General features: G+C 47.2%; 1 protein-coding gene across 3 annotated transcripts in view; it reads left to right on the top strand.

The window, feature by feature from the left end:
- Positions 1 to 27,529, top strand: part of LOC8039095 (neutral alpha-glucosidase AB) — a 56,029-nt gene that overhangs the window by 16,969 nt on the left and 11,531 nt on the right. For all 3 annotated transcript variants that reach the window (XM_029986620.3, XM_029986621.4, XM_029986622.4), the window contains exons 6-16: positions 137 to 227; positions 3,149 to 3,245; positions 4,286 to 4,390; positions 7,311 to 7,386; positions 7,919 to 8,092; positions 10,701 to 10,907; positions 14,826 to 14,996; positions 17,234 to 17,422; positions 18,644 to 18,740; positions 25,668 to 25,828; positions 26,323 to 26,572. In XM_029986620.3, coding sequence (XP_029842480.2) covers positions 137 to 227; positions 3,149 to 3,245; positions 4,286 to 4,390; positions 7,311 to 7,386; positions 7,919 to 8,092; positions 10,701 to 10,907; positions 14,826 to 14,996; positions 17,234 to 17,422; positions 18,644 to 18,740; positions 25,668 to 25,828; positions 26,323 to 26,572 — 1,618 coding nt within the window. The remainder of the gene's footprint in view (positions 1 to 136; positions 228 to 3,148; positions 3,246 to 4,285; positions 4,391 to 7,310; positions 7,387 to 7,918; positions 8,093 to 10,700; positions 10,908 to 14,825; positions 14,997 to 17,233; positions 17,423 to 18,643; positions 18,741 to 25,667; positions 25,829 to 26,322; positions 26,573 to 27,529) is intronic.

Below are 27,529 nucleotides of genomic sequence, written 5' to 3'. Positions count from 1 at the left end.
CGTACCACTTTCGAGGCGCACCTCCAAGGTTCGGTAGTTTGTGAGCATTCAGCAGGACTTTGCCGACCTCTTCTCATACGGGGCTATGGCCCGGCTGAATTGCTGGTTACTGAAAACTGTGGTTTTCTGTCGGCAGGTGGAGGAGGCAGCAAAGGCGGTCGAGGAGGACAACATGGATGGCGCCTGGGAGGAGACCTTCAAGGGCCACAAGGACAGCAAAAAGAACGGTAAAAAAAAGTTAACAATTTGACATTTGTGTTTAGGTGGCATAAGGTCGGTCTGTCTTTGAGGTACGGCAATACTGATTTACGCCGTAAGTGAGAAATTTAGCCAGTGCGGTACCGCCGCTAGCCCGGGGTGTTTGACGTTCATCATGCAATTGTGATAAGCATGGTGTGGGACACAAACTAACCCATTTTCTCATTCATTCATACACGTGGAGTTTCATGGAAACGCGGGGCCAAATCGTTCTCGCAAAAAACATGCATCGCTCAGAAGGTTCATGTGCTATTAGCCTCTGCCAAAGGACCCATTTAAGAAAAATTTGTAGGTTAAGTAGGTTATTTATTACTTTTCAATAATTAACTTTTTAGTCAATAAAGTTAAAGGCATGGTTTTAATTACAAACCTTGTCGGCGTCATTAATAACCAGCAAATCTGTCAACTTTAGGGAAAAATGTGGCACATGCAGCATTTACAACATTCTTGGCAGGGAAAAAAAGCTAAATTTAGACTCGTTTCTTGGCTTGGGTTTTCTAATTGCATCTCCATGCCAACGCTGCCGCACCCATCTGTGGACAAAGTGCGCAGCTACTGCCTCGCCTCTCTCGTACGAACGAAGAAAGACGAGGCGGCGAGAAACTCTCGCGTAGCAAGTGACCTTCATGGACTTTCAAGGGTGTGGGAAACTAGACCATTTACTCCAACAAAGTTCGACTTGTTTTTTTAGAAATATTTTTTAAAAACGTTTGTTAAAACTGGAACCCTGTAACCAAAGAACGTCAACCTATAAGACTGAGCAAAATTTCCGAGTCCATTCAGTCGACCCAGACACTCACTTGTGTCATCTGCCGCACTTCGTGCACTGGTGGAAGGCACTGGAGCTCAACATGCAGGCCAACCCAACGCAGAACATGACTCGTTTGGTGCACGGTTACAAACTCTTAACTCTGAGCGAAATGAACCAAGCAGAATTGGGGAAACCGGGCCGCCAGACAGAACACCAGCGTGTGCGACGGGGAAACATGTGGAAAGAGGAACGGTCCGTCGGAAAAGCTTGAATCCTTCTCGAGCCTACGCTCCGTTTCACTCTAAGTCCGACGGCAACCGACGCCGCAATCGACTGCCGCCAAATGCACGTCGTCGCGGCGCTCGTCGCCTTTGTGCGTCTGCCATTACTGGCTAAACCAATTGCACACGAAGAAAGCGCGGGATCACGGTGCATTTGCCCAACGCGTTCAGTTTCCCTGGCAATGGCAAACACACAAACACTACGAGTGCCGTGACGGCGCACTTTTGGTGCCATTTGACTGTCGCGTCTGCTGGGATCAAACAGTGGATCCGAGTATGGGCCAAGCTCGTGCCCGCCCAGGCAATGCAAGAAGTGCAGAACGGAGAAGCAAAGGCTGTCGTGTCGTTTAACACCCAAGACAGTGGTGCAAGTGTTAAACGACAAGATTAGCTGCCACCAGCTCGCCTGCACACTTAGTCTTTACTAAGCAAAGGCAACATTTTTTGGAAGCAACAACCGGGAAGGCAATCGTGGTAAATGGAAAATGCGCACGTTTGGGAGGTGCGAGAGCCAGAAACATGTGTCAACTGAAAGTATATCAGCGAGGTTCTGTTGTATTTGTAAAACATTTGTGCCATGCAAGGCGCTCGCCGTATGTGGCCTTCTACGGGGTGTTTCCGAGCGCCGTCGAGGTGTGAAACAATTCTTATAAGTAAACCAATGTACCGAGTGTGATCAAACATTTGACAAAGTTGTCCTTTGGTGGTGTACTTATCGTACTGAAATTTCATGACTGTAGGTTTTATGAAAAAGATGAAACCTAAAGATTCCAGTTTTTTTCCTATGCACAGAGAGGAAAATGGTAAAATCCGTTTGGTTTGACGCCGCTACTCGCAGAGGACGAAACCTAAAGCCAAAAATACAGGCTCAATGATGCTGCTGATGGTGGTGATGATGGAGCACAGAATGTTTCGTGCACAAGCCTCATTTCGTGTGTCCCTGCAAAATTTTTCAATCTTTCCATCTGTTCATTTTTTTTGCAAGCATTTTTTATTTGTTTTCTAGTTTTATTGTTGTATTTTATTTTTATTTCAATGTTTTTTTTTTATTGATTGACTTTTGTTATGAGTTTTAATTTGTTCTAGGTATTATTTTCACCCAAAACCTGCCACTCTAGACGTTTGCATTCAAATAAAAAAAGAGAAAAGAAAAAAGAAATTTTTAGACCAGCTGTACTAATAGCTCAGCAACTATGATATCCGACTGCCACTGTATTGACCCAGGTTATATATTCATATATTAACTTTATATAAAATCTTGGCGTGTCACTCGTTCACGACGCTTGCTGCAACGGTCGTTATGATGCTCGTTCACGGCAATTTTCTCGTCAGGGGCGCCCCATAAAGCACATTCTGGGTTAAAGGCATGAAAGCTTCTTTGAGACACACACCTAAAGGTAGATCCGGCAGATCTGAGCATGTGTGGTGCCATCTGCAAGTCGCAGCATCTACCGAAGGTTTTTAATGCTCTCGTTCCCGTGCATGGGAAAAGACGGGATTTTTTCGGCTTAAATTTTTTTCCTCGGTGCCCACACTCGTGAAATTTGAGCACAATAAATGAACTGCTAAAGACGCCTTTGTGAAAGGATTCAGTGCACCCCGTTCATTGGTTTATTTTTAAGAACCTTTTTTCGCGCCGGCGAGCGCTCGGAAACACCCCGTATGCTGGGTGTGGAAGCTCCTCCCACCCCTTTCCACTTCAGTGGAGCAAACGGTGGAGAGGAGATGACCTTCTCTTCACCGTTCGCTCTACTGAAGTGGAAAGAAGTGGGAGGAGCTTCCAGTTTGTTCTTGACCTGTCACCGACTGTACGTTCCCGTGCTGTACTTCACTCGTCTCGCGTCTTTATGCATCGCAGGGCCCATGTCCGTGGGAATGGACTTCACCTTTGAGGGATTCGACCACGTGTACGGACTTCCGGAGCATGCGGACTCCTTCGCCCTCAAGTCCACCGTGTGAGTGTTCTCTCACCTTTCGGCAAATCCTTGGACTAGTTATTCTGCCCGTGACACCTGGCTTTTCTGGAGTGGCGACTTTTTGGAATTTCATTTTTTATCTGCCATTTTGACGTAGAATACATTATAGAAGACTGGGCACTCTCCGATGTTATAAAAATGAGTTGCGAAAATGCTTTGCACAAACAAAGGATGTCTACTTGTGCACCAATTCACCGCTATGTCTGCCATAATAAACTTCATGTGACACACCAATTCTCGCCAATTTCCTCACTAGTTGCCTATAATGCATGTGCATTTCCTGTATTACCGTATTTATTCGAATATAAGGCGGTCACGATTATAAGGCGAGGGGGCAGTTGAAGGACCCAAGAAAAAGAAAGAAATTGTCATTGCTATTTTGAGCTTCGAATATAAGGTGGGGTATGACTTTGAGACTATGGATTTTGGAAAAAAACCTTGCCTTATATTAGAATAAATACGGTATAGGCCTTCGAAGGTAAAGGTTACTGCTAGTGTTTTAAGGTTTGGTGTCACAAATTTGGTCAGAGAGGCTGAAAGGCTCTGCCGACAACGCCGGAAACGTGACGTCAGATATAACTTGGGGCGATACGGAGGCAGTGTGGCTTTTTCTCGACGGGTTACGAGAAGTTTGATGGTGTGAGACGAATGCTGGATAAGCCCACTTCGCTGAAACAAACAAAAATCGGCACGCGAAGAAGATGTTAATTTTGAGATTGCCCGCTCGGCTCGTGGGTCACACAACGCGCAACGCAGCCTCACTGGAGAGCGCGGGAAAATTCAAACTTCGGTTTTTGCGTTACCTTCCTTTGCCGTCTTCTCGGCAGCCATTTCAAATTTAGGTATGACAAATAGCGTGCCGGGAAAGAGCATTCCGAAAATGCGCGTGGTTTGGGTAGCTATAAAGACCATCAGAGCCCTCCTTTAGTAAGCAAGAGGTGTGCATCAGAATTGACCGAGCGTGGTAGATTGGGACCAGACTTCTGTTCGTCTCACGAGCAATCATTTCCTTCTTGCAGGGGTTCCACGGACCCGTTCCGGCTCTACAACCTGGACGTGTTCGAGTACGAGGTGGACAGCAACATGGCGCTTTACGGGGCCGTGCCCTACATGGTGGCGCACAGGTGAGTCCTGTCGGCTCCTTCAAGGTGCGCACTGCAACCTTAGGCTGACATTGAGGCTTAGTCGACAGGAATTTACTATGTTTGTATATACATACGTTATTTTGAGGAGTACCGTATTTGCACGAATATAACGCTAGTTTTTTTTCGAAATTACAAGCTCCAAAACGCACCTCGCGTTATATTCGGAATCGAGTTCAGCCACGAGGCGCGCGAGTCTCGAGAAAGCCAGAAAAGAAAGCCATCCCTCCGGCTCAATGCAAAATATCCGGTATTAAAAGAAGTGGGGGTGTGGAAGGGAATTTATTACGTGAAGGGGCGAATAGAAAACATAAGAAAGCCTTTTTATCGCTTTTGTGTTTGTACAACGCGCGCACGCCACAGAAACTCAGCGCACGCGCGCGCCATGCGGGAATGCGGGCACTGGCCAATTCGAGCCAAGCCAGGCCAAGTCAAGTCAAGTCAACACAAAGCCAAGACCACGAACCGCGTTTACGCAATCGTGCAACAGGAGGCATTTGTTTATGCAGAGGGACCAGAACAAGAAGTGTGATCGTCGTGTATCATATTCAGCAGTCTTCTTTCTGCCTGCGCATCGTTTAGTTTCTGCTCCAGAGTGATCTGGTGTTTGTGTGTTGGTGCTTCTGCTTCGTGCCTTGTTTGGATTGTGGGCTGCCTAGGAGCTCGCAGGGAAGAAAAAGGAACTACCAGACAAGCAGGTGCCATGCTGCTGCTTATCTGTGTAGTCGCCAAGTGGATTGTAGACGGAAGGACCTGAGCAGTGAGGATGAGTGTAGTCAAAACAAACTGATATTTCTTTTATTTCCATTGACTTTTCACATCTGCTATGTCCCCGAGTGTGAGAAATTGACGCGGCCTCGGTTCGCAATATAATAGTAATAATTTTTTTTTTTTTGAGGGCATCAAAACTTGCCCTCGCGTTATGTTCATAGTCGCGTTATATTCGTGCGAATACGGTAATTACGACGAGGGTTCCGAATTTTCGGCGTTTATTTTTTTGTGCAGATTCGGGGTCTTTCGGTTTCGTCGTTTGGCGTTGAACGAGAAATCGGCGTTCCTCTGGGCATACGTTGAAAACGGGACACGTTCGTGAGATTCCTTAGCCGCGAGTGGAGATGGGCGTGGCCCAAATGCTTGGAAGGTGTCGTAGTACACGAAACAAGATGAAAGTCATGGTTCCTAAAAAGAAACAAACTGTGGTTTGCAGACTGTCTCTCTGTCCCTGGAGGAGGTCACTTTCAGGGGTCTATTGGTATTTATCGAAGTTACAGAGCCTTGATTGTAATTAAACCAAGTAGTAACAGGTTCCTGTAAACATCGGACTAAATTACGTTTAAGGCAACTTCGTTCTTCTAACATTGTGACAAGTTACGTCGACCCTCCCCGGGGACACACCCCCTGGGAGGGTCAACTTTTGAACCCTTAGCTTAAAATGAATGAAATTTACAGGAGGTAGGCTGGAGGTCATGCTAGACGGTGCATAACAAAATTTCAGGTCTGTCAAGGGTAAATGGGAAGGAAAATAGAGCAGCTTCTATCAGCAGCATGCCTACATTGTTTAGTCGATCTATCGTCAGAAAACTATCACAATATTCAAGATTTTTATTCGCTAGGTATGTAGCAGGATGCCTAGGGAATGCGGCTATGAAGTTTTTGTAAAAAGACATTTATTTCCTTAAATGTTCTCTTCTGAAAAATTGGTCAACTTTTTGGTTTTCTGTGTTGCCGACAAAAAGTCAACATCTTTTTTATAAAAGACATTCGTAAAGTGACAAAAAAATTCCTTAGCCGCATTCCTTATTTAATTTCAGTCAGAAAAAGTGAAGAACGAGCCTTCCCTATATTGCCATTAACAAAGAATAAATTGACTAAAATTGAATTTATGCCAAAAAGTGGAATGGAGAAAAATGCATTCAAAGTACTCCTAACCCTACTTTTTCTTTAGCTTCGGTGGACAGAAAATCATTTATAAAAAATTAACTATGCAGTGTAAATTAATGAAACTTTCTGGGACAAGTCTAGATGTTGGTGGATGTAAATAGGTCCTTTTCCAAAATCAACTTTTTTTGCAGAATTTTTTTTTCTGGGTGGTGTCCCCCTTTAAAGGGGCACTCAATTGTATTTTCTAACATCATCTATTTACAGTGATAACTCAATCTACAGGCTCTAGGCGTCCTTAAAAAATGAAATTACGCTCGTGGGAGGCAGATATCTCCATTGGACATCTAATCAAAGATCATGACACGCTGTTCTTCCTGCACCTTGGAACACACCAAAGGGCGCCATCAGATGGCATTTGCAAAAAAAATATCTGTATTACGTCTCCTACCCCCAAAGATTTGACAGTTTTGCCAAAATGTAATGCAGAACGCACCTGAAAAGAGCAACCATAGCGGGGTTCGGAGTTTCCACACAATTAACTTTTTTCGTTTGTCAAGTTGTATGGAGGTGGTGGGGACCTGACGATGGCCACCCCAACAGAAAATAGTGCCTCTGCATTGCTATTGGACATTTTACAATCTAGAACTGGTCATTTTTATTGACTAAAGCTCAACAAACAATATGCCATCAAAAACAAGTTTCTATGAAAGTGCTCGCTTAATTGCTTTTTATATTTTTCTTAAGTGTTCACAAACAGTGGTTAACTGGACAATAGTGTCATCTCAATTCCGAGTTTCATGTCTGTCGAAGAACAGTCGTCGGTTTGGTTTTGTGGATGCAGGTGTAATCTACGCAGGTTACGAGGAAACAGCACAAGGTTCCAACAAAAGCTTCCTGTTTAGCGGTGTTTTTGTTTGCAACGTTTGCGTACAGCGCTGGAATGTTAGGCCACTGGGATGTTAAAATAGAGTTTTACGTGCTAGATTGTTGGGACAATCTCCAAGTATTGGTCTCCTTGCAGCGAGACCAGGACGGTTGGACTGTTGTGGCTGAATGCTGCCGAAACCTGGGTGGACATTGAGCCCAACTCAAAGCAGGTAAGTCTTGTGCAGTGGATCGTAGCGGTGTAAATGGCCGGACACAAAATCTACTGCTGTTCACACAATTCTTGTTATCGGAACCGTGCCACTAGTCGGGACGCTCGTAATGTCGTCGTTGTCGTTTTGCTTGCTCAGCCAAAGACTTGCTTTTTTTTGTTAAACTTTTCTTCTTTTTTATATCACTGCGTAGTAATTGGGTGCCCAGAATATGTCTCCAATTGGTGTGTCTGTCGTGTCTTAAGAAGCAGCCACTCGACTTCCGCGTGACACCACCGTAGAAGTGTGGTGTCAAGAGCTGCAATCCTGGCGGCGTCGCAGCAGCTGTGGCGGGTGGGGCAGACACCCGTTCTGCCGCTGCGGGTCGCTCTTCTTCTGCGACGTCGTTTGATGCCACTTGGAGACCACTTTTGATGTATGGGCGGGACATGACGTTAAACATGCCGGTTGGGGGACACAGCTTGGGTGCTCCGTCGGCGCTGCCGTTACATTGTTGTGTCTCGAAGCGATTTAGTGGTGCCCGTCTCCCCAGGGCGTGCTGTCGTCGGTGGTGGACTTCGTGAAGCGGAGCCCTCCCCCCAACCACCGGGAGACCCATTGGTTCTCGGAGAACGGCCTCATCGACGTCTTCTTCCTGCTGGGCCCTGGCCCTGGGGAGGTGGCCCGGCAGTACCGCTACCTCACGGGCGCCACGCCGCTACCCCCCGTAAGTGCGCACTTTCGCAGTAATTCATTTCTATTGCCGTCTTTTTTCCTCGAATTGGGCACATTAGTCGTGCGTGAATCGTAGATTTGGAGTTCAAAGTGAATACAGTCAAACCTCGATGTAACGAAGTCGGTAAAATTCGGAATTTGTTTCGTCACATTGAAATTTCGCTATATAGAAATTCGGAGCCTACGTCGAAGAAAGTTTTCACAAATGTTTTTCAGTTGCATAAAGCTCACCTATGATGCCTTTATTTCAGTTGCAAGTTGTCCGTCACCTTTTTCTGGGCCACTGTTGACATTATTATTGGCATCACACGACATTCGCATAGCCAGACGGCCTGCATCGCATCTTCGTCTTGCTGTGCACTCGCAAACCGCCTCAAGACATCGATCGCGTACACCACTTCATGGTTATTGGGCACATCGCAGGTATCTTGCTCATCAGGCTCGCTGTCGTCCCCGTCTTGCGAGTTCCCATGTATGTAAATAGATTGCTAGCTATCGGCTCGTCGGCCACCTCCTCCGTCGCTATGACAGCAGGGTCGGCTCCTTTGCCTTCAAAATCGTCGACAGCAAACTCAGAAGAATTCCAAAGCGAGCTGCGACATCGTTCTTCTTCTCACCATTGGCGACTGCTTGCACAATCTTTGCTTTCTGCTCAAACAACAACACCTTTCGCTTGCCGGAGCTCATAGTGCTGGAGCACTAATGCACGTAGAAGTGTCACTAGGTTTCAGAAGTATAGAAAGTATGGGCTGACCAGTACAATGAGAAACGCACGCTTTTAGTTATGCCTCGGAACGCACTACGCAGAGAGAATGAAGCCGATGGAGACGAAACGGCGGCGGATCTAGTGTCCTCTATTGGCCGTTCTGTACACCACACTCGCCAGATTCGCCGACTTCTCCCCAGAGGGCACCCTCCGCAGCATTGGGTGCATAGGGCCAGATGTGCCAGTTGGGAGGCACGTTTCACCCTTTGCGCTTTATCGGGAGCCCGTTTCAGCGCGTGTGCTTCCCAAAATCTCATTTGGGAACCAAAAGTTTTGTGCCGAATTGTCCATGAAACTTCGTTTTTGTTACATCGAAATATCGGCGAACGGAACTTCGTTACATAGAGGTCGAAAATACATGGCGTGCATACACTTGTGGTTAGAAAAAGTTGTATACTTCGTTAGATCGAGGGTTTTGTTACATACAAGTTCGTTACATCGAAGTTTGACTTTAGTGGTTTTGGCCAAATTTTTTAGAATTGAATATTGAATAATTTTTTTGAGCCTTTCGCTACCATGTTCCATGCTTGAACGAAAATTCATCTGAACTTGTGCAGATTGTTCCCAACCTTCCACTTGGCCACTTCTAAGCTCAGTTAATTTTAACATAGCTATATTTATGAACTATGGCATGCAAGCAACAAAATTGTCACAGCTATTTTAACCGTGAGTATTTGTAAATCTGCTCGCTAAATGCCAATATTCTTTCATCAGCTTCAAATTTGGCACAAAAAAACAACAAAACACAAACAATGAGCCTGGGTTGTCTAGACATTGCTGCCTAACACATGCTCTCGCTTAATTGCGGTAGATTAGCCTCCATTAAATGTGCCTCTCTACGGAGCGCCAGTGCAGTGCACGGAACCAATAAATGCAGAGCCTGCGAGCTTTGCGGGTATTGCTTCCCCGCAGTGCACGTGTGCTTGACGGAAAGTGCACCCGACGGGGCTAACTCGCCGCAATCGAATGCTTCGAAGAGTATAAACTTCGTAGTTCATCTCTAAGCGAACATTGAATAGCGTATTCGAAACTACTATTTAAAAATTTGAATATTTGCGCAACACTAGCACACATGCTTCTGTTTTGTCTGGTTCTCTTGGTTAGAGTTTAATTTCATGTAGAGTTTGGAATTCATGATCGACCATCATGACCAGCCCGCTGCGGTCGCCAAGAAGATGAAAATGGCAGGAGGGTCTTTCGGTCATCCCGCCTTAGGCGTGAGCTTCCTATCTTCGATGACGCTTCGGAGTCCAAACTTTGAGCTTGCACCCGCAGCTGGAGTGTGGCAGAAGGCAGCGGGCATGCGCCAGGGGTCTGGAATTGTAAAGAGATGCCCTGCTGATCTCATGCTGGTGGCGACCATAGCGGTGCAAGTGCATTGCGCTTTGCTGCGTTGCACCGGCATGCGGTGAGCTCTGCCGCTTTGCACCGGCGGGCTAGGAGCGGCGGCCGAGACGAGGGAGCTTCGATCAGTTTAGAAATATTTCCCTACCTCATAGGTTGACACCCTTCAATTACGATGATAGGTCAACCCCTAGTTTTCAGCTCAAATTTGATTGCACCATGACGTCCTTAAATAGAGTGACTGGCCAAAGTACACTCCTTAAGTTAACACGAAATAAATAAAAAAATAAAAAAAGGGAACTACCAAAAGAAGGAACATCGGCTTCCATGGACACTATTACAAGGACACAACCCCCCAACCAAACAAAAAGTAACTATGTGGCTGCGTTTTATTTTCATATTTTTTTTTTGCCTAAGTTTTTTTTGGAAAGCATATCAACGTGGTTCTGCCATAAATCGGTAACGAATCGAACCTGTTCTTCGTCCGCAGCTGTTTGCGCTGGCCTACCACCAGAGCCGGTGGAACTACAACGACCAGGATGACGTGCGTAGCGTGGACCTGGGCTTCGACGAGCGCAACCTGCCCTACGACGTGATCTGGCTGGACATCGAGCACACCGACGGCAAGAAGTACTTCACCTGGGACCCCTTCAAGTTCTCTCAGCCGGAGGCCATGATCCGCAACCTAACGGCCAAGGTGGGGCCCAAGGTTGCTCAGAGTGTCGACGCTTTTTGCTTGGGACATTGCCGACTTTCGACCAACCTCCAAGCTTTGGGCACAAATTTGACAAAGTTCAACTTCTTAACCCTTTGACGGTCGAGCTTTTTTCCCCAAAAATGTTTCCCAGTGGTTGGGTTTTGTTTTCAAAGGAATAGTACAAAGAAGGGTTCAGCATGCGGTTTATTTTTCTCAATTATCTAACAAGAGCACTTACAGATCTTGCAAACTCTTTTGGTTTAGATGCTGCAAAAGAAAATATTGAAGGCGAAAAGTTGTTTCCTCTTTTTTGTACGGTTTCATTTTGGCGTGTCCGCTTGCGCAATGTTTTGGCGGTTTTGGGTCCCGAACTGGAGGTACTTAACAGAGCTTTTCCACGGGTGGTGAGCTCTTGTCCTCTGAATTCAATTCTGAGAACCGTTAGAAGTCTGGATCAGAAGGGCAGTGCTCCAATTGCCACTGCCCTTAGAACAGTCGTTATGCGAAGCAGCCATTTTGCACGGAGTGTCTAATTTTAAAACTAATTAGCCCCAGAAAAGTGGAACACCATGCTAACGTAATGTTTATAGTTCGCCGAAGACAAAACAAATAGTAACACCTGCCATGCTTTCGCGTTTAGGTGGGCACTTTCAAATATGTAATCATATTTGAAAGTGCGTCCGTCAAAGGGTTCAGGGGGGACGCTCATTAGGAAGGCGAATTTTTAAACTGTAGTCTTATTTGTATGAAATTTGCGGGGCATATTTATAGCTGGGAAAGGACGACGTGCAAAGTTTTAGGTTTAAGTTTGTCTCTCAAAGATTTGTGTAAAAGTACATCAAATAAACACTGCATCCCCTGAGAAAAACTGCCGTTTACAAAAGGTAATGGTAATGGCCAGTTCTTTTTGGTGAAATATACCGTATAACAGTAGTGTCACGTGGCCATGAAGAGAAATCCCAAATATACCATTTTTAATAAAAACAAAAATATTTATAAAAAGTTAATTTTTTCTTGCGTGCTTTTCGTAACGACTGAGAAAATGCAGAAAGTAAGCTTGTAGTAGCGTTCCTTAAAAAAATTTAGTACAGAAATTTAAAGAACTGATTCTACGCGTTAATTCATGATCAAATGATGGTTTTTGTGAAGCAAGATTTGATGGCAAAAAGGGAAACTAAGCTAGTATACTTTTTTTAAAGTTTAGAAAGCTGCGCTTGGATGGTGCCAGCATGTCTAAAATTATTTATTACGGAAAAGATACTTCAGTTACAGGAATTGACATTTCTGATAGTATCTATCGGGATATTTAAAAGCTGACAAAACTACTCATTAAAGACTTGACTTTTAAAAACAAATGGCAATTTTGAAGTAGTGTTCCTTCTAAACGGGCAGTTTGACGAATTTAATGTCCACAGAATCTGCAGCATGTATTTTTTATACCGTTTACCTTGGCACAGGTGAGAGAAAATGTGCCACCTTCCCCTAAAATACTGCGATTTCGCTGCATAATTGCAAAGAAAAAGTCACAATTTTTTTAGATCCGAAGTTGCGCGTGGTGATCAGCTATCGGTACGCAAGCGTTCGTGGTGCCATCTACTGGAAGTAAACAAAACCATTTCCTCTCCGCCACCACCCTCCCCCTCTTTCCCGTGGCGAACCACCTTTTTTCTCGACAGCTCGCCGTGACCTTCAACAATGCTAGGAGGGTGCAGTGTTCTATTGTAACAGAGTAAGACCTTGAAATGTCAATGATTGTGGGGGAGGAATAGATAGTACCGAACCTGATATCTGATGTCACTGCACACCCCATTCGAAAGATAGTGCGAGTTAAGGGGTACTCAAACTTTTGATTTGTTTAATTTTTTTGTAGTGCACGCTAGAAAAAAAATGGTTTTCTGCTTTTCATTGTACAAATAACGTACGTTGATTCCCGCAATTAATTGACCATAGTTCGAAAATGTTGCCCCCTTAAGGGAGGAGGTGGGGAATAAATATGAAATTTCTTATTTCTAGAGATATCTGAACGAAATTTACAGAATGTGTTTATAGCACAGACATAAGAGTAACTGCAAAGTTTCATGGAGCTGTGCATATTATTTCTCAAGTTACATATATTTATCAAAATCGTCCATATGCATTCCTTATCCCAGGTCTGGAGAATTTGAAAAAGGTAGTAGCGGCGTAAAATTTGTTATGATGACCCCTAGATACATTCCCCAGGGCATAACAGAGCCATTTTTTTAAATTTCTTTGTTGAAAAATTTTAACGCAACTTTGAATCTTGTGTGGTCAATGAAACCCACATTCACCAAATTTTATTTTTTTATTATAAATTTTTAGTACAGTTTTCTAAAAAAAGGGCTCTGTTATGCCCTCACAAAGTTATTAGAGAACAGAATAAAAAAGACAGCACAAAAATCCATTCATCAGTTCCTGAGATATCGCTGGGACGAGCAGCCACGACAGTGAAAAAATCCATTCTGAGAAAACAGCACTTGAAAGTTGCACGCAGATTTTCAGCTCTAGAATGACCCTGCAGAATAGTCAGAAGTGTTCTTGCGCACTTTCTTCTTGTTCCGCCTTTCCAAATACTCTTGATGTCGTTTGCTGGCCTTATGCAGACGTAGGGCATCTTTCTCAGCAGCTCGTTGGAGGGCTAGATGGGTCGGCTGAAGTCCCACTGCAACCGATATTTCTGCAGTTGCTTTGTAGCAGCCGGCGTTGAACATCAACACCGCTTCATGCAGTGCAGTTTGCTGGCATAGCTCCAAGTTCGGCTTGAGCAATATCACAATGTCTAGCTTCTGCTTCGATCTCCTCACGTGTGAGGAAATGCGTCCGCAGATGGGTGCTAGAAGACGCGCTCCTACTTGTCGCGGCAGGCGGAAGACGGGCGCTGGGACCCGCGATCTCGGGAGGAACCACAACGGTCGGCATGCTCGGTACTCCAGGCATGAGCGGGGCGATGCGTTCTTCCTCGACGACAGCCGATGGCACAGAAAATCCATCACTGGAAGTGTTGACGCGATCATCATTGACGGCACGCCGTGCAGAAACTTCCAACTTCGCCATCCGCACTAACTTCATGGACCGCTTCCGCGCGCCAAACGCGTGCACCGTCTTGTACTTCGAACCCCGCATCGTGTGCGACCACGAAACAGACGGGCACGCTACACGAAACTACTCAAAGAAAGTTCGGAAAACGATTGTAAAGATGGCGAAAAACGAAGTGGAGCTGACGAAGCAAGAGCGCGTGCAAGCAGACCACTACCAAAAGCAGACGACGTAAGCGGCAACAGCAGGAGAAACGGAGGAGGAGCGCTCTGCGCGCGGAGAAATCGCGTCCCAGCCAATAGCAGTCGCGCGCTCCCCCGCACGCTCCTCGAGCGCGCGCTCTGTCCAATCGCGTTCTTGCGATTGCGACATGGAAGAACGGCGACCACGCCGTAACCACGCGGCCGACGCCGTTTTGGGAGCTGGCAAAAAAAAGAGAAAGAATTCACGTTCAAAACAAGACTAAAATGGCGGCCGTTGGCCCACCGCGTCGAAAATGGCGAGCGCGCGAAGTTGGGGTTGATTTTGACGTTTGACCGTCACTTGGATGCTATTCAGGCCTCGTAAATAATTGTTTTTAAATATTTCCCCGTTGTATTTGGTGCTGATAATTACAGAGAAGGTAGTTTATGAGATATACAACCGAAAAATAAGGTTTTCTAAAAGTCGACTTTTTCGCGATTTTCCGGTTTTCAAAGCCCGCGTCCCCCCTTAAGCGGTGTTGCCCGACCCCTACTCCGGCAGTTCTCAAGTTGCCATAGTGGGTTTTGTACTCTGTGACAAAGTACTTTTGGTTCCCGCCGACTTTGTTCCGACCCGGTTCAACTGTACGAGAATGAGGAACAGTGAGCACCCACCCTGCAGGGCCGTCGGATGGTGACCATCATCGACCCCCACATCAAGCGGGAGTCCGGCTACCACATCCACTCGGAGGCCACGGACAAGGGCTTCTATGTGAAGAACAAGGACGGCAACGACTTCGAAGGCTGGTGCTGGCCCGGCTCCTCCTCCTACCTCGACTTCCTGAATCCCGAGGCAAGCTCCCGCATTCTTGTGTTTGTCCTTTGCGCCTTGAGTGTCTGTTCTCCCGTTCCTCCCATTTTTCCTCCGGTTCCTTGCAATTGTCCCGTCTGTTTGCCTATTCCTCGTGTGTGTAACATAATACTTGCAGCAATACCGTTAAGCCCCAGAGACTGAGGATAAGAAAGTGGTTTTGCACAGCCGGTGATGATGCGTTCGGCTGGTAAGTCTTGAGTTTTTTTTTTCTTCTTTCTTTTAGGTGGGAATGGGATGTTTCAGTCATTGCATTGTTTCTCTTTGACCCTGGCTCCTGTTGAATTTGTTTCATGGTTTTGTATACATTACGAGAGGTTTGCTACGGCTGAGGTTTGCTACAGCTGATGTCTTCTGCAGCTGAAGTTTGTCGAAGCTGAAGTTTGTCGAAGCTGAAGTTTGTCGAAGCTGAAGTTTGTCGAAGCTGAAGTTTGTCGAAGCTGAAGTTTGTCGAAGCTGAAGTTTGTCGAAGCTGAAGTTTGTCGAAGCTGAAGTTTGTCGAAGCTGAAGTTTGTCGAAGCTGAAGTTTGTCGAAGCTGAAGTTTGTCGAAGCTGAAGTTTGTCGGAGCTGAAGTTTTTCGGAGCTGAAGTTTGTCGGAGCTGAAGTTTGTCGGAGCTGGAGTTCGTCGGAGCTCGAGTTCGTCGGAGCTCGAGTTCGTCGGAGCTCGAGTTCGTCGGAGCTCGAGTTCGTCGGAGCTCGAGTTCGTCGGAGCTCGAGTTCGTCGGAGCTCGAGTTCGCCGGAGCTCGAGTTCGCCGGAGCTCGAGTTCGCCGGAGCTCGAGTTCGCCGGAGCTCGAGTTCGCCGGAGCTCAAGTTCGCCGGAGCTCGAGTTCGCCGGAGCTCGAGTTCGCCGGAGCTCGAGTTCGCCGGAGCTCGAGTTCGCCGGAGCTCGAGTTCGCCGGAGCTCGAGTTCGCCGGAGCTCGAGTTCGCCGGAGCTCGAGTTCGCCGGAGCTCGAGTTCGCCGGAGCTCGAGTTCGCCGGAGCTCAAGTTCGCCGGAGCTCAAGTTCGCCGGAGCTCAAGCTCGCCGGAGCTCAAGTTCGCCGGAGCTCAAGTTCGCCGGAGCTCAAGTTCGCCGGAGCTCAAGTTCGCCGGAGCTCAAGTTCGCCGGAGCTCAAGTTCGCCGGAGCTCAAGTTCGCCGGAGCTCAAGTTCGCCGGAGCTCAAGTTCGCCGGAGCTCAAGTTCGCCGGAGCTCAAGTTCGCCGGAGCTCAAGTTCGCCGGAGCTCAAGTTCGCCGGAGCTCAAGTTCGCCGGAGCTCAAGTTCGCCGGAGCTCAAGTTCGCCGGAGCTCAAGTTCGCCGGAGCTCAAGTTCGCCGGAGCTCAAGTTCGCCGGAGCTCAAGTTCGCCGGAGCTCAAGTTCGCCGGAGCTCAAGTTCGCCGGAGCTCAAGTTCGCCGGAGCTCAAGTTCGCCGGAGCTCAAGTTCGCCGGAGCTCAAGTTCGCCGGAGCTCAAGTTCGCCGGAGCTCAAGTTCGCCGGAGCTCAAGTTCGCCGGAGCTCAAGTTCGCCGGAGCTCAAGTTCGCCGGAGCTCAAGTTCGCCGGAGCTCAAGTTCGTCGGAGCTCAAGTTCGTCGGAGCTCAAGTTCGTCGGAGCTCAAGTTCGTCGGAGCTCAAGTTCGTCGGAGCTCAAGTTTGTCGGAGCTCAAGTTCGTCGGAGCTCAAGTTTGTCGGAGCTCAAGTTCGTCGGAGCTCAAGTTTGTCGGAGCTGAAGTTCGTCGGAGCTCAAGTTTGTCGGAGCTCAAGTTCGTCGGAGCTCAAGTTCGTCGGAGCTCAAGTTCGTCGGAGCTCAAGTTCGCCGGAGCTCAAGTTCGCCGGAGCTCAAGTTCGCCGGAGCTCAAGTTCGCCGGAGCTCAAGTTCGCCGGAGCTCAAGTTCGTCGTAACGAAAGCTTTTCGTAACGAAAGCTTTTCGTAACGAAAGCTTTTCGTAACGAAAGCTTGTCGTAACGAAAGCTTGTCGTAACGAAAGCTCGTCGTAACGAAAGCTCGTCGTAACGAAAGTTTATCTTAACGAAAGTTTATCTTAACGAAATTTTTTTATAACAGAAGTTGCCTACAACAGGAGTTCGTTATTGCTGAAGTTTGTCATTGCTGATGCTTGTTATCCCAGAATTGAGTTGCTTTCAACAGAGGTTAGTTACAGCAGAAATTTTTTATGAGTGGCCCCGGATGGTTGCCTCCTCCAAGTCAGAGTCCCTCGAAAGTGGTGGTGTCGTCCCCAGGTGCGGCACTGGTGGGCGGGCAAGTTTGCCCTGGACCAGTACAAGGGCTCGACGGAGCACCTGTTCACCTGGAACGACATGAACGAGCCGTCTGTGTTCAATGGGCCCGAGGTGACCATGCATAAGGACTGCCTGCACACAGGCGGCTGGGAGCACCGGGACGTCCACAACATGTACGGCATGTTCCTGGTGAGTGCCCACACTTGAAACTCCCAACTTGGAGTTGCCACCTCGCCTGGCGGTTTTGCCACCTTCTGATATAACATTGTCTAATACAACATACTAATATTACTACTAATGTAACATTGTCGTTTGCCGAAATCGGCAAATGACAGTGTTATATTTGGAGTATAGTGGAGGCACACGAACAAGCTTTACTAACGGGAGAAACGGTCAGGACTGCTTGAGCTTCTTTGAAAGATCCGCAGCATGATGCGGATTCTTTGCCTTCTGGCTATCCGAAAATTAGAAAAAGGGAACTCTGATCTGTTTCGAATAGCCGAGAGTATAGGTATGAGGGCGTTCAGAGAGAATGGGTGGGAGCAGGAACGAGTGGACGGAGCGAACAGAGTTCGACGCTCGCTGAGTGAAAATTGAGGGCACAATCGGTATTTGTGGGACTAAAATTAAAAATTTTAGTTTAATGTTGGAGGGGGTGCATTCATTATGCGAGTGTGCTCATTTCGTGAGTAAATGCGGTACTTTTTATGTGTAATTTCTTACACTAGAATAGTTTTTGTAATATTTGAGTGATTTTTGAAAATTTTGATATTTGCACTCCCCTACTGAAAACTTTCTGAAGTCACTCGACAGTGAAATGATTACTTTGATGGCTTCTGACACTCTTGAATTTGAGTAGTTGTAATGGCTGGCGATGTGACACTTTAATGTCAGGAGTAGGCTTCAGAATTGGAACTTCTACTTTTTCTTGTTTTTAGATAAGCAAACAAGTTCAACCAATTTTTTGTTCCAATATTTTTTTTCTTTCAAATTCTGAGTTGAGCATTGTTTTCCAAATATAATAATTTCTTCTTTTTTGCTGCTGTGGAATAAAACATTCTTGAAATCTTGAAAGGCTTGTACTTGTTTTCACCTTGAAGACTGTAGGAAAAAAAAAAGTTTAGTTTCTTGTGGAACAGTACTCATTCCTCTCTGTGATGGGATGAATTTAGAACAGTTTCTATGCATTTGAGATCACTGACTTGTTGTCGTATCAAAACATGTGCGGTTAGGACATAAAAAGTACAACTTCTTTTCTCTAACAACCATATCTTGTAATATTTACGTCGCGCAGCATTCTGGCGCCGTTTGTCAAGTTACGTCGAAACAGTGTGTGACGGGGGGGGGGGGGATGGCACGAAACGCGTAAAATGGCACCGGACGTGACGTCTCCCTCCTTCTCTCCCCCAGCCCATGTCAACCTACATGGGCCACCTGATGCGTTCGGACAACAAGCTGCGACCCTTTGTCCTCTCGAGGTCTTTCTTCATTGGCTCCCAGCGTTACGGTAAGGCCAATTCTGTTGTATTCGGCGCCCTAAAGTTTTCCAAGTCACGACCAATACCGCACGAGCGCCGATCGACGGAGACTCACGAAAATTGGGGTGTGTGTATGTTTATACAGCCTAGAACTTAGTCTGCCTCAACGAGCGACCTGTCTCCCAGCTGTAGATGAGAAATTTGTCCAGTGCAGTACAACCGCCAGCCAGGGGTTTTTAACGTGCACCACGCAGTAGTGATACACGACTGCAAGCCGGTACGATGCTCATCCAGATCGAAATGGGCAGGGGTGGGGATTGAGCCCAGGATCTTGGGTTCTGCAGCGTGAACTTTCACTGCACATGCCCAGAGCTGGAGTGCGCTAGCCCACTCGGCCACCGATCCCCCTCAGAGATGCGCGAAATACCCCTTGGCTGTCCACGCAGCTATTGTTACGAGAGTAAGCAATTTGAAGATTTAAAGAGAAGAGACATCGTGATCTACGCTTTTTATAAACTCAGTTTTGCCAGTGGAATTTTTAGGTTTGATTTGTTTATATGACTACTTTGGGTCCTGACCTGACGTGATAAGAACATTCAAAATGACACCGCCCCGCCAACTTGTGCGCGTTTTTAATAAAACAAGACAGCAAGTACACCGTCGCTCCAGTTGCTCAATTTACTCAGGAATTAAACCTGGCTCAACATGTCTTTAAAAGACAATCAGGTTTTTTACAGTTCATGGTTTTCTGACGATTTCTATTGCAACACGTATACTTGTCTTTTAATGGAATCCCAAGTTCGTAGCTTTATCTTTGGCGGTTACTCCTGCTGATCGAAAGTTTGCGCTGCTGGGATGCATCCTTCAACAAAGAGCTCGCGCTTGCAGCCTAGTAGTGGAATTGTACATTACAAAAAGCTGGGAAGCAAAATATTAGCGAATCAAAGGGCTAATGAACACAGATAAGTAACAACTACATGAATATGTTAAAAGAGTGGAGTGACTTTTCAAGTGAAAATGAATCGGCGAGATGAGATCAGGATGGTGCATGCCATTCCTAGCGCTGGAGACATGGGAACGGAGACTCGTAGCTGGGCCGCGTCCCAGCGAGTCGCGGGCCACGTGTTTGAGACCAGAGGTATCAAACAGCACACGATGCGGTGTGCGGGTCGCGTGTTTGAGACCCCTGGTCTACAAGATGAGAGTTTGGTGGGTTGTTTCAAACGCCCCAGCCTCCAGCACATACTCGTCTGCTTTCCCCGTGCTCGGGCTGCATGTGCATGCTCGAGAGACATGGAAGCGAGACAGAAATGTGATGTATGCCACCGTAAGTTCTCTAAATTATGCTCCTTCGATAGCTCAGTGGTTAGAGCAGTTGACTCTAGTGGAAACAATTGCTGTCATCTCTATATCGCCGGTTCGAATCCGGCTAGGGAGACCGAATTTTCGTTTTCTCGTAAATTTGGCAGCCGGGGGCGATCGTGCGATCGCCCCCGTTTTCTCATAAATTTGGAGCCTCGGATGCGGCAGCCGGGGGCGATCGTGCGATCGACAACGTCACCAAGGGTTTCCGCGGGAGATGCCCTCGCAGTTTCCCATGAAGATCCTCACTATCGGCTGTTGCCGTAAAAACAGCCGTATTCGGAACTGAAAATACTCTTAGTGGGGCAAACTTTGTGGGATCTTGCTAGCTACCAACTAACACAAATACCGATAGAGTAACCAAAGGGTTGTCTCAACAGCGGCGGCGATCTCGAAGGAGCCGTCCAACCTAGTAGCCCTCGGTCCCCACATCTCCGCGGTAATATAGACAACGTTTAGGACTACATTACCGCGGGTTGGTTCGATTACTTACCTCCGTCGGTGCCAATGATCATCTACCTTGTCTCTCTCTCGAATATAGTGGAAGACACACGTACCAGAGTAAGGACAGAGTCCAAGAGCATTTATTAGAACACTCTTCAAATGAACTAGAATGTCCTTATCCAAAATGCCTCCCGCGCCGGCAAGGTAAGGAAAGGTCCTTACCTGCTAGGACGCAGGGTTCCGGAGAGCCAAGACTGGGGAAGCGTCGGAGAAGTCGCCGACACACGTCCTACAGGGGTGGAACGGCTGCGCCATTTGCGCCATTTTGCGCCAGACGCATTTATCTGCGCCATCCTGCGCCATTTCGCGGAAACTGCGCCACAGCCAATGCATCGCGCCATTGTGCTCCAAATCGCTGAACGTGCGCCCAATTTTTTTTTAAATTTTGTCTTGGTTTCGGTTTTTATCGACTCGATTGGCAACAATGAGCGCGTTTAGCTTGGTCGGCCTTGCAATCCTTTGTTCTGTTTATTCTTGCTTTGTATCCCAATTCCCGAGTCGGAAGCGCGCGAAAAAACTCGGGGTTCCAATTCCAAGTGCTACACCACCTGCGACTGGATTGTTGTTCTTCAACCATAAGCGGCTAAGCAAGTCGGCCGAGAAGAGGTAGAGCCGTTAAGCGTCAGATTACCTAAGGCTCTGCGGCCCGGGTTCCGGACGTCAGCCAGTTGAAAACACATTAGCAAACGATTCCTTTTAGTACTTCTTTAGAAGTTGGAACCGCATTCCTGCAAGATAAATCGTGATTTGATAGAACTGAAACGCAGTCCGATCCGAAACCTTGCCGGCCAGCAGCTCTCACGCGAGCGATAGATCTTGCTTGACAAACCTTGCTCCTGCTTATCGCTAAGAACACGATAACTCCGTTAATCGTAGTCTGCTGCTTCAATATTGAGTTATACAATAGTATAATCTCGGAATTTGTTGCCCTGTTCCTCCGCGCAACTGCACGTCCCTTTCTCACGCACGTCACGTGGTTCGCACATATAATTACCATCTCGAACAGGTGTGAGTTGTGCCATAAGCAGTGCTGGTTTGCATTTTGAGCAGCTGAAAGCCACTCAGAAAATATCAAGGACACTATCTGCAGAAACATAAGGTACTTGCTTTTTGGTTCTCATTAAGGCTCACAAAGTTTCAAGTTTTCGCATCTGTTACACTGTTATCCCACCTACATAGGTCCCTAACCACCATCTGTGTTGTGCTTTTGTGCTGCTAAGCACAACTGAAATTGCTCCCGTGCTTGTCTAAAACGCAAGCTGAAGTGCAATCAAAACTGATCTGAGCTGCTCCTAGCCTGCTCCAGAACATCGTTTTAGCTGCTCCCAACCTGCTCCAAAACAGCTGTTTCAGCTGCTCCCGTGGCTGCTCCCAAGTACATTTCATGAGTTCCACCCCTGGTCCTATCTCTTCGCGGTCACCCGGACAAGTCCCTTTCCCGAAAGCGGGAAAACGAGGCGAAACCTCCTCGCCTGTCACCAGTGATCTGCATCCGAGCGGGGGAACGGAATTTGGTCCCCCCGAGAGAGAGAGAGAGAGAGAGAGAGAGAGGAGAGCCCCTCAAGCCAGGCGGCCCTCCACCTCACAGACAGGTCGGAGCTCACAGCGAAGGAGGCCAAGTGTCCCGACCCGCGGCTGTTGTCACAGCCATCGGGGAAGAGAGACCAGAGGAACCCCCACAACTTGTTCCTTAGACTAAAACAAAAAAAAGACACTGGACATCCTGCATGGGCGACCGTCCTGAAACGCAGCGCATTACCACCGCTTTTGTACGTGTGGTACGTTCTGGAACATTCCTAACCAGAACACACGATGGCAACGAAGAATGGCCTGGAACTTTCCTCAAGAGCATTGATTAATGAGAAAAAAGGACTTTGCCAAGCGGGGTTTAAAGGTGTGGCAGCCACATACCGTATTTACTCGCACAATGAACGCACTCGCGTAATGAACGCACCCCCCAAGTCGGCTCTCAAAATTTCGACTTTGATTGTCACTCGCGTAATAAACGCACCCCTAACTCCGACGTCAAAATTTTGACCCCCTCCCCCCACGCGCGCGTAATGAACGCACTTTTTTATCCTGGTGCAGCGAGGTCGCGAATGCATGGGCAGCATGGGCGAACAAAACGCCTTGCAAAAGGCGTTAAAAAAATTCGCAAAGATCCAACAGAAGCAAGAAAAAGAAACATGGAGAGGAGCTTTTTTTTTTTTTTTTTGCACAGCGCAGTCTGGACTTCGGGTTTGCGCGCCGTCGCGCGCAAGGGGGTAAGAAAGAGAAGCGGAGAAGCGCTCTAAGCGAACGAAACTGAAGAAAAGCGGAAAAAAACAAAACAAAAAAACTACGGAACTAAGAGAAAACAAAAACTAAGAGCTTTTTTTTTCTTCTTTTTTTGCACAGCGTAGTTTGGTTACGGGGGATCGCGTGCCGCGCGCAAGGAGGTAAGAAAGGGGACCGGAGAAACCCTCTAAGCAAACGAAACAGCTTGCGAAAAACGGCAAAAAGAAAAAAAAAAACAAAAAAAAACGCGGAACTGAGGAAAAAACAAAAGAAAAAGAGGAGCTTTTTTTTCTTTTTGCACAGCGCAGTTTGGTTACGGGGGTCGCGCGCCGCGCGCAAGGGGATAAGATAGATAAGCGGAGAGCCTTCGCCTAAGCATACAAAACAGCTTGCGAAAGGCGGCAAAAAAAACAAACAAACACCCAAGGAATTAAAAGAAAAAGCAAACAAAGAGGGTTTTTTTTTTTTTTGCACAGCTTAGTGGGTCGGGCGCCGCGCGCAAAGAGATAAGAAGTTCGATTTTTCAGGATAAAAGGTCCGTTCATTATGCGAGTAAATACGGACGCAAAAATTTTACTTCGCCTAATGAACGCCCCCCCCCCCCCCCCCCCCCCCCCAACTTTGCATCAATTTTTCGGAGAAAAAAGCGCGTTCATTCTGCGAGTAAATACGGTACGTTGACCACTTCGCCACGCACAAGGCAGTGTAATTAGTGTTTTTTTTCAAAGTTTTCAATAACGCGTTTTGTACAATGGTACGACTTATGTGCATTCTTTTGTTATAAGTAGGGTGTGTATTTTTCGGTTTTAACCGAAAAACACCGATAAACATCCGTCGGTGACAAAAATATAAAATCGGTTAAAACCGAAAAACACCGGTGGTTGGGTATTTTCGCCCTGGTTTAAACCAAAAAAACACCGGTTGTTGCATGTTTCCGACCTAGCAAAACCCTTTACCCGTAGAGGTTCGTCAAACGTGTTATCTCGTGGATCCTGCATTCTTCCAGTGTTTATACATGCCTTGCACGTGGCGTCAGTCCGCCCTCCTTTCTGGGGGTCAAAAGCGTCTAGTGAACGCAGTGGAAGCTAAGCTCTCACACGCCTTTCCCCTATTGTGTCTACCATGGCCCCCTTTCGTGGAAAAGTTAACACAGTGGAGGGTAGGCTTTCACGTGCCCTTTCCCCATTGTGTCTGGTCAAGTGATGTCGGTGCAAGCCATGTATTCAGAGGCTGCCGTGGTTCCTGGAAGACACTGCCAACGTCCGTGTCGTACAGGAGCACGCGTTTTCATAATTCCGGGTTCAGAACCGCAAGGAACGTGCTGCCATGACGGATGCAAGCCTCTCGAAGTATGCTTGCATCTACTATAATAACCAAGTGTGAAAATAGATTCTTCCTAGAGAAGAAGTGTATGAAATATGTGAATAAAATTAGAACTCTGTCTGTGATCCATCGCATTTTTTTCCACTGATAATCACCGATTTTAGCCTAGTCGTGAGACGTCCCACCGAAATACACCGGTGCTTTGAGAATAAATAAACACCGAAAAACATCCGCCGATTTTTCTCACAAATAAACACCGGAAAGTACACACCCTAGTTATAAGTATTGACCTTAACTGTGCATGGTCAACATTTACGACATTGACATTTACGACAAAAAAAGAACTGCAGAGAAACCGCCGATGGCTTGCTCTTCTGGCAATCCGAAGTCTGAACGAAGCGTGCCCTCCGAGGTCACTGACAATGGCAACTTCATGCAGCGTTGGGCCTATGCAAGGGAGTACGATTTTAACAAAGGTGTGACGCCAGCTTTTCACGAGAACAGCAGTTTATAGGGAGATGCAATTTATATGACTGCGTAACTTAGACTGGAAAATATGGTAGCATGTTTTTCTATGTACGAGTCGCAGTTTTTTTTTCCTTTTTCTTTTTAAACATTTCGTTTGGTGTGTTTTGTACAACTATGCAATTTATATTGGTTTTTCTATTCTGTAAGTAAGGACCTTGACTGCACAAATTTGCCACAGAGGTTCTACTTCTCGTTTGATTCATTGGCGAGAGGATTGAAACTGGCTGTCGCTTCCTCATATATGTTGCGATCAAATATATGTATGCGGGCTTATCAGTGGAGTTTTGCTGTGCCGACCATACAAATGTGTGAGTGCAACTTGCGCACAAAGCTCGTTCAGGGTTGACTGGGAACTTTGTCCTTAAGGAATTGCCGAACAAGTATAGAATGGTGAAAACTTGCGGAGGACATTAACGACATCCTTCTTGAATATCCTGCGCCCAGCATGATAGCATTGTGTCTGTAGCTATGGAGCAGCTTGGTGCATAATCGAATTTGCAGTAAAGGCGACAGTGAAACTTGCCTAAACTTTTTAAGGATTGCAAGTGGAGTATTAGAAGCAAACAATGTTACGAACAAGCACATGGAGCTAGTGACAAACGAAGCGCACGCTCGTCCAACTACACTCACGCAGCCCAGTTCTTTTTGTGACGAAGGAATCGAGGAGCAGTTGAAATGATGGTAGCGGAGCCCGGATACGCACGGGGAATATTTTGGCAAACTGGCATAGGTTTGTGCTTGGGGGATTTTACATTTCCCCTGCATGAATAGAAGTGTCGTTCAACCTTGAGCGACCCTTGTACAAACATTTTTGTGGAAACAAACATTTATAGGTGCGACTTATAAACCGGAAAAAATTTATATGTGCGACTTATGGGCCAGAAAACATTGTACTTTTAGAAGTGGCTCGGCCGATTTGACTGACGGGCTCATAAGGGCTACCTTGCTCTGATTTGTACCAGGTGCCGTGTGGACGGGCGACAATGAAGCGGACTGGAATCACCTTCGCATCTCGGTGCCCATGATCCTCTCCCTGAGCATGGCTGGCATCACCTTCTCCGGCGCGGACGTTGGTGGATTCTTCAAGAACCCGGATGCAGAGCTCAGTGTGCGCTGGTACCAGGTGGGTTTGCTCGAACAGGAAGCGGAGATCTGCAGCAGTCTCAGTGTCTTTCTGAATCTGTCAGAAAGTCTCTCCGAACCTGTCTGGATGTCGTTCGAAACCTGTCTGCCCTACCGAAAAATCCAGATAACTTTTCGCAGTTTGTATTATGGAACTGGAAATCTATCTGGATTGTAGGTTTTCAGAAATTATTCCTTTGTCTGCAATCAGGATTTTCCATTTCAAGAAACAATTCCAGTTAAATTTGCACTTTCATAATCCAGATAGTGGAACATTGTACTGGGTTTTTCGGTAGGGTAGATCCTTTCTGAACCCGTCTTGATGTCTTTCTGGACATACAGTGGAGCACATAGAGGGCGACAGGTACAAACGTGGAAAGGGAAACTCTCCCCTCTCCGCTTCTACCTTCCCCTCTTTATTGTGACATGCCACACAATGCGCGTTTGCTTCGGTCGGAATATGACGTTTGACGGTCTCCCCAACCCCTCCGTCAGGCGGGGGCGTACCAGCCCTTCTTCCGGGCCCACTCGCACATCCACACCAAGCGGCGGGAGCCGTGGCACTTTGGGGAGGAGACGCTGGAGCACGTGCGGGACGCCCTGCGCCAGCGCTATGCCCTGCTGCCCCTTTGGTACACCCTGTTCTGGGAGAACGAGAGGACCGGCCTGCCCCCCTTCCGCCCCCTCTGGTTCGACTTCCCCGGCGACAGGGACACCTTCCTCATCGACAACCAGCACCTCATAGGTGGGCACGCGGTGCATTCCGTCTTTTCCTTGAGTGCACAACATATATAGGGCCAGGTCTCGGTGTTTTCCATTTCTGTTGATGTATACCCAGAGAAACTCGAGCTTGGCACAAGTTTGCAGTCCTAGGAACCTGACTTGGACCTGGTGCAGTTTTCCTCCACGGCGTTAGTTAGTGCCAGGGTGCTTTTCTTCTGTGTTTTTGTGACTTTTCTCTGGCTCTCAACATACTTGCTAAAGTGCCGGACGTAAACCCAGTAATTAGCGACGAAGCATAAACCTGGCACTTTGGCAATTTAGGTCTAAAGTTGCCACGTGGAAACTGAACAACCAGATGTGAAGCCCAGCCTTGATTGTTTGCTACGAATTGAGTGTTGCGGCACACCGTAATCAGACGCGGGTGGAAAATACGATTGTCCGCTCCTTTACGTTGGAAGTCGTTGACAACCTGCGCTCCTTTTGCAAACCTCGAGGTGTTCTGCTGTCATACACAGACTGACGTCGACCACTAGGTGAAGTCCTAAGGACAAGCACATCAGAGGCCACGAGACCACTCTCGCTACTTGGGAGTTGGTAAAAAGGTCTCGTCAAAATTTCTCCCAACATCGAACTTGCGAACGAGTAAAAAAAAAAGAGTTCCATCAACTGACTACGCGCGAGCTACGGCGCTGCGTTCAATCGGAGGCCGAAAAAGTTCTTGCTCTCGCTTTGACCAAAAATAGGACCCCTGGGTAGTTACTGCTGAGGTGGGAACGGGGGGTGGGGGCTTCATTTGTTGTGCCTCCGGTGCAAGCTTCCTACCTTTAACAGCGCTCCGCGTCTCGTGCTCCTCGATCACGCACGCACAGCCAAAGCACAACAGAAGGCACGGAACATGCACCGGAGGCTGGTGCATTTGAAACACTGCCTGCCCTTCTCACCCTGTCGGCGACCATAGACCCGAATGTGTCGCACTCTC

The sequence above is a fragment of the Ixodes scapularis genome, unplaced genomic scaffold (genome assembly GCF_016920785.2).
Source record: "Ixodes scapularis isolate PalLabHiFi unplaced genomic scaffold, ASM1692078v2 PGA_scaffold10__122_contigs__length_95168666, whole genome shotgun sequence".
NCBI lineage: Eukaryota > Metazoa > Arthropoda > Arachnida > Ixodida > Ixodidae > Ixodes > Ixodes scapularis.
Note: the sequence above shows the minus strand (reverse complement) of the source record. Positions and strands in the feature narration are given on the sequence as shown.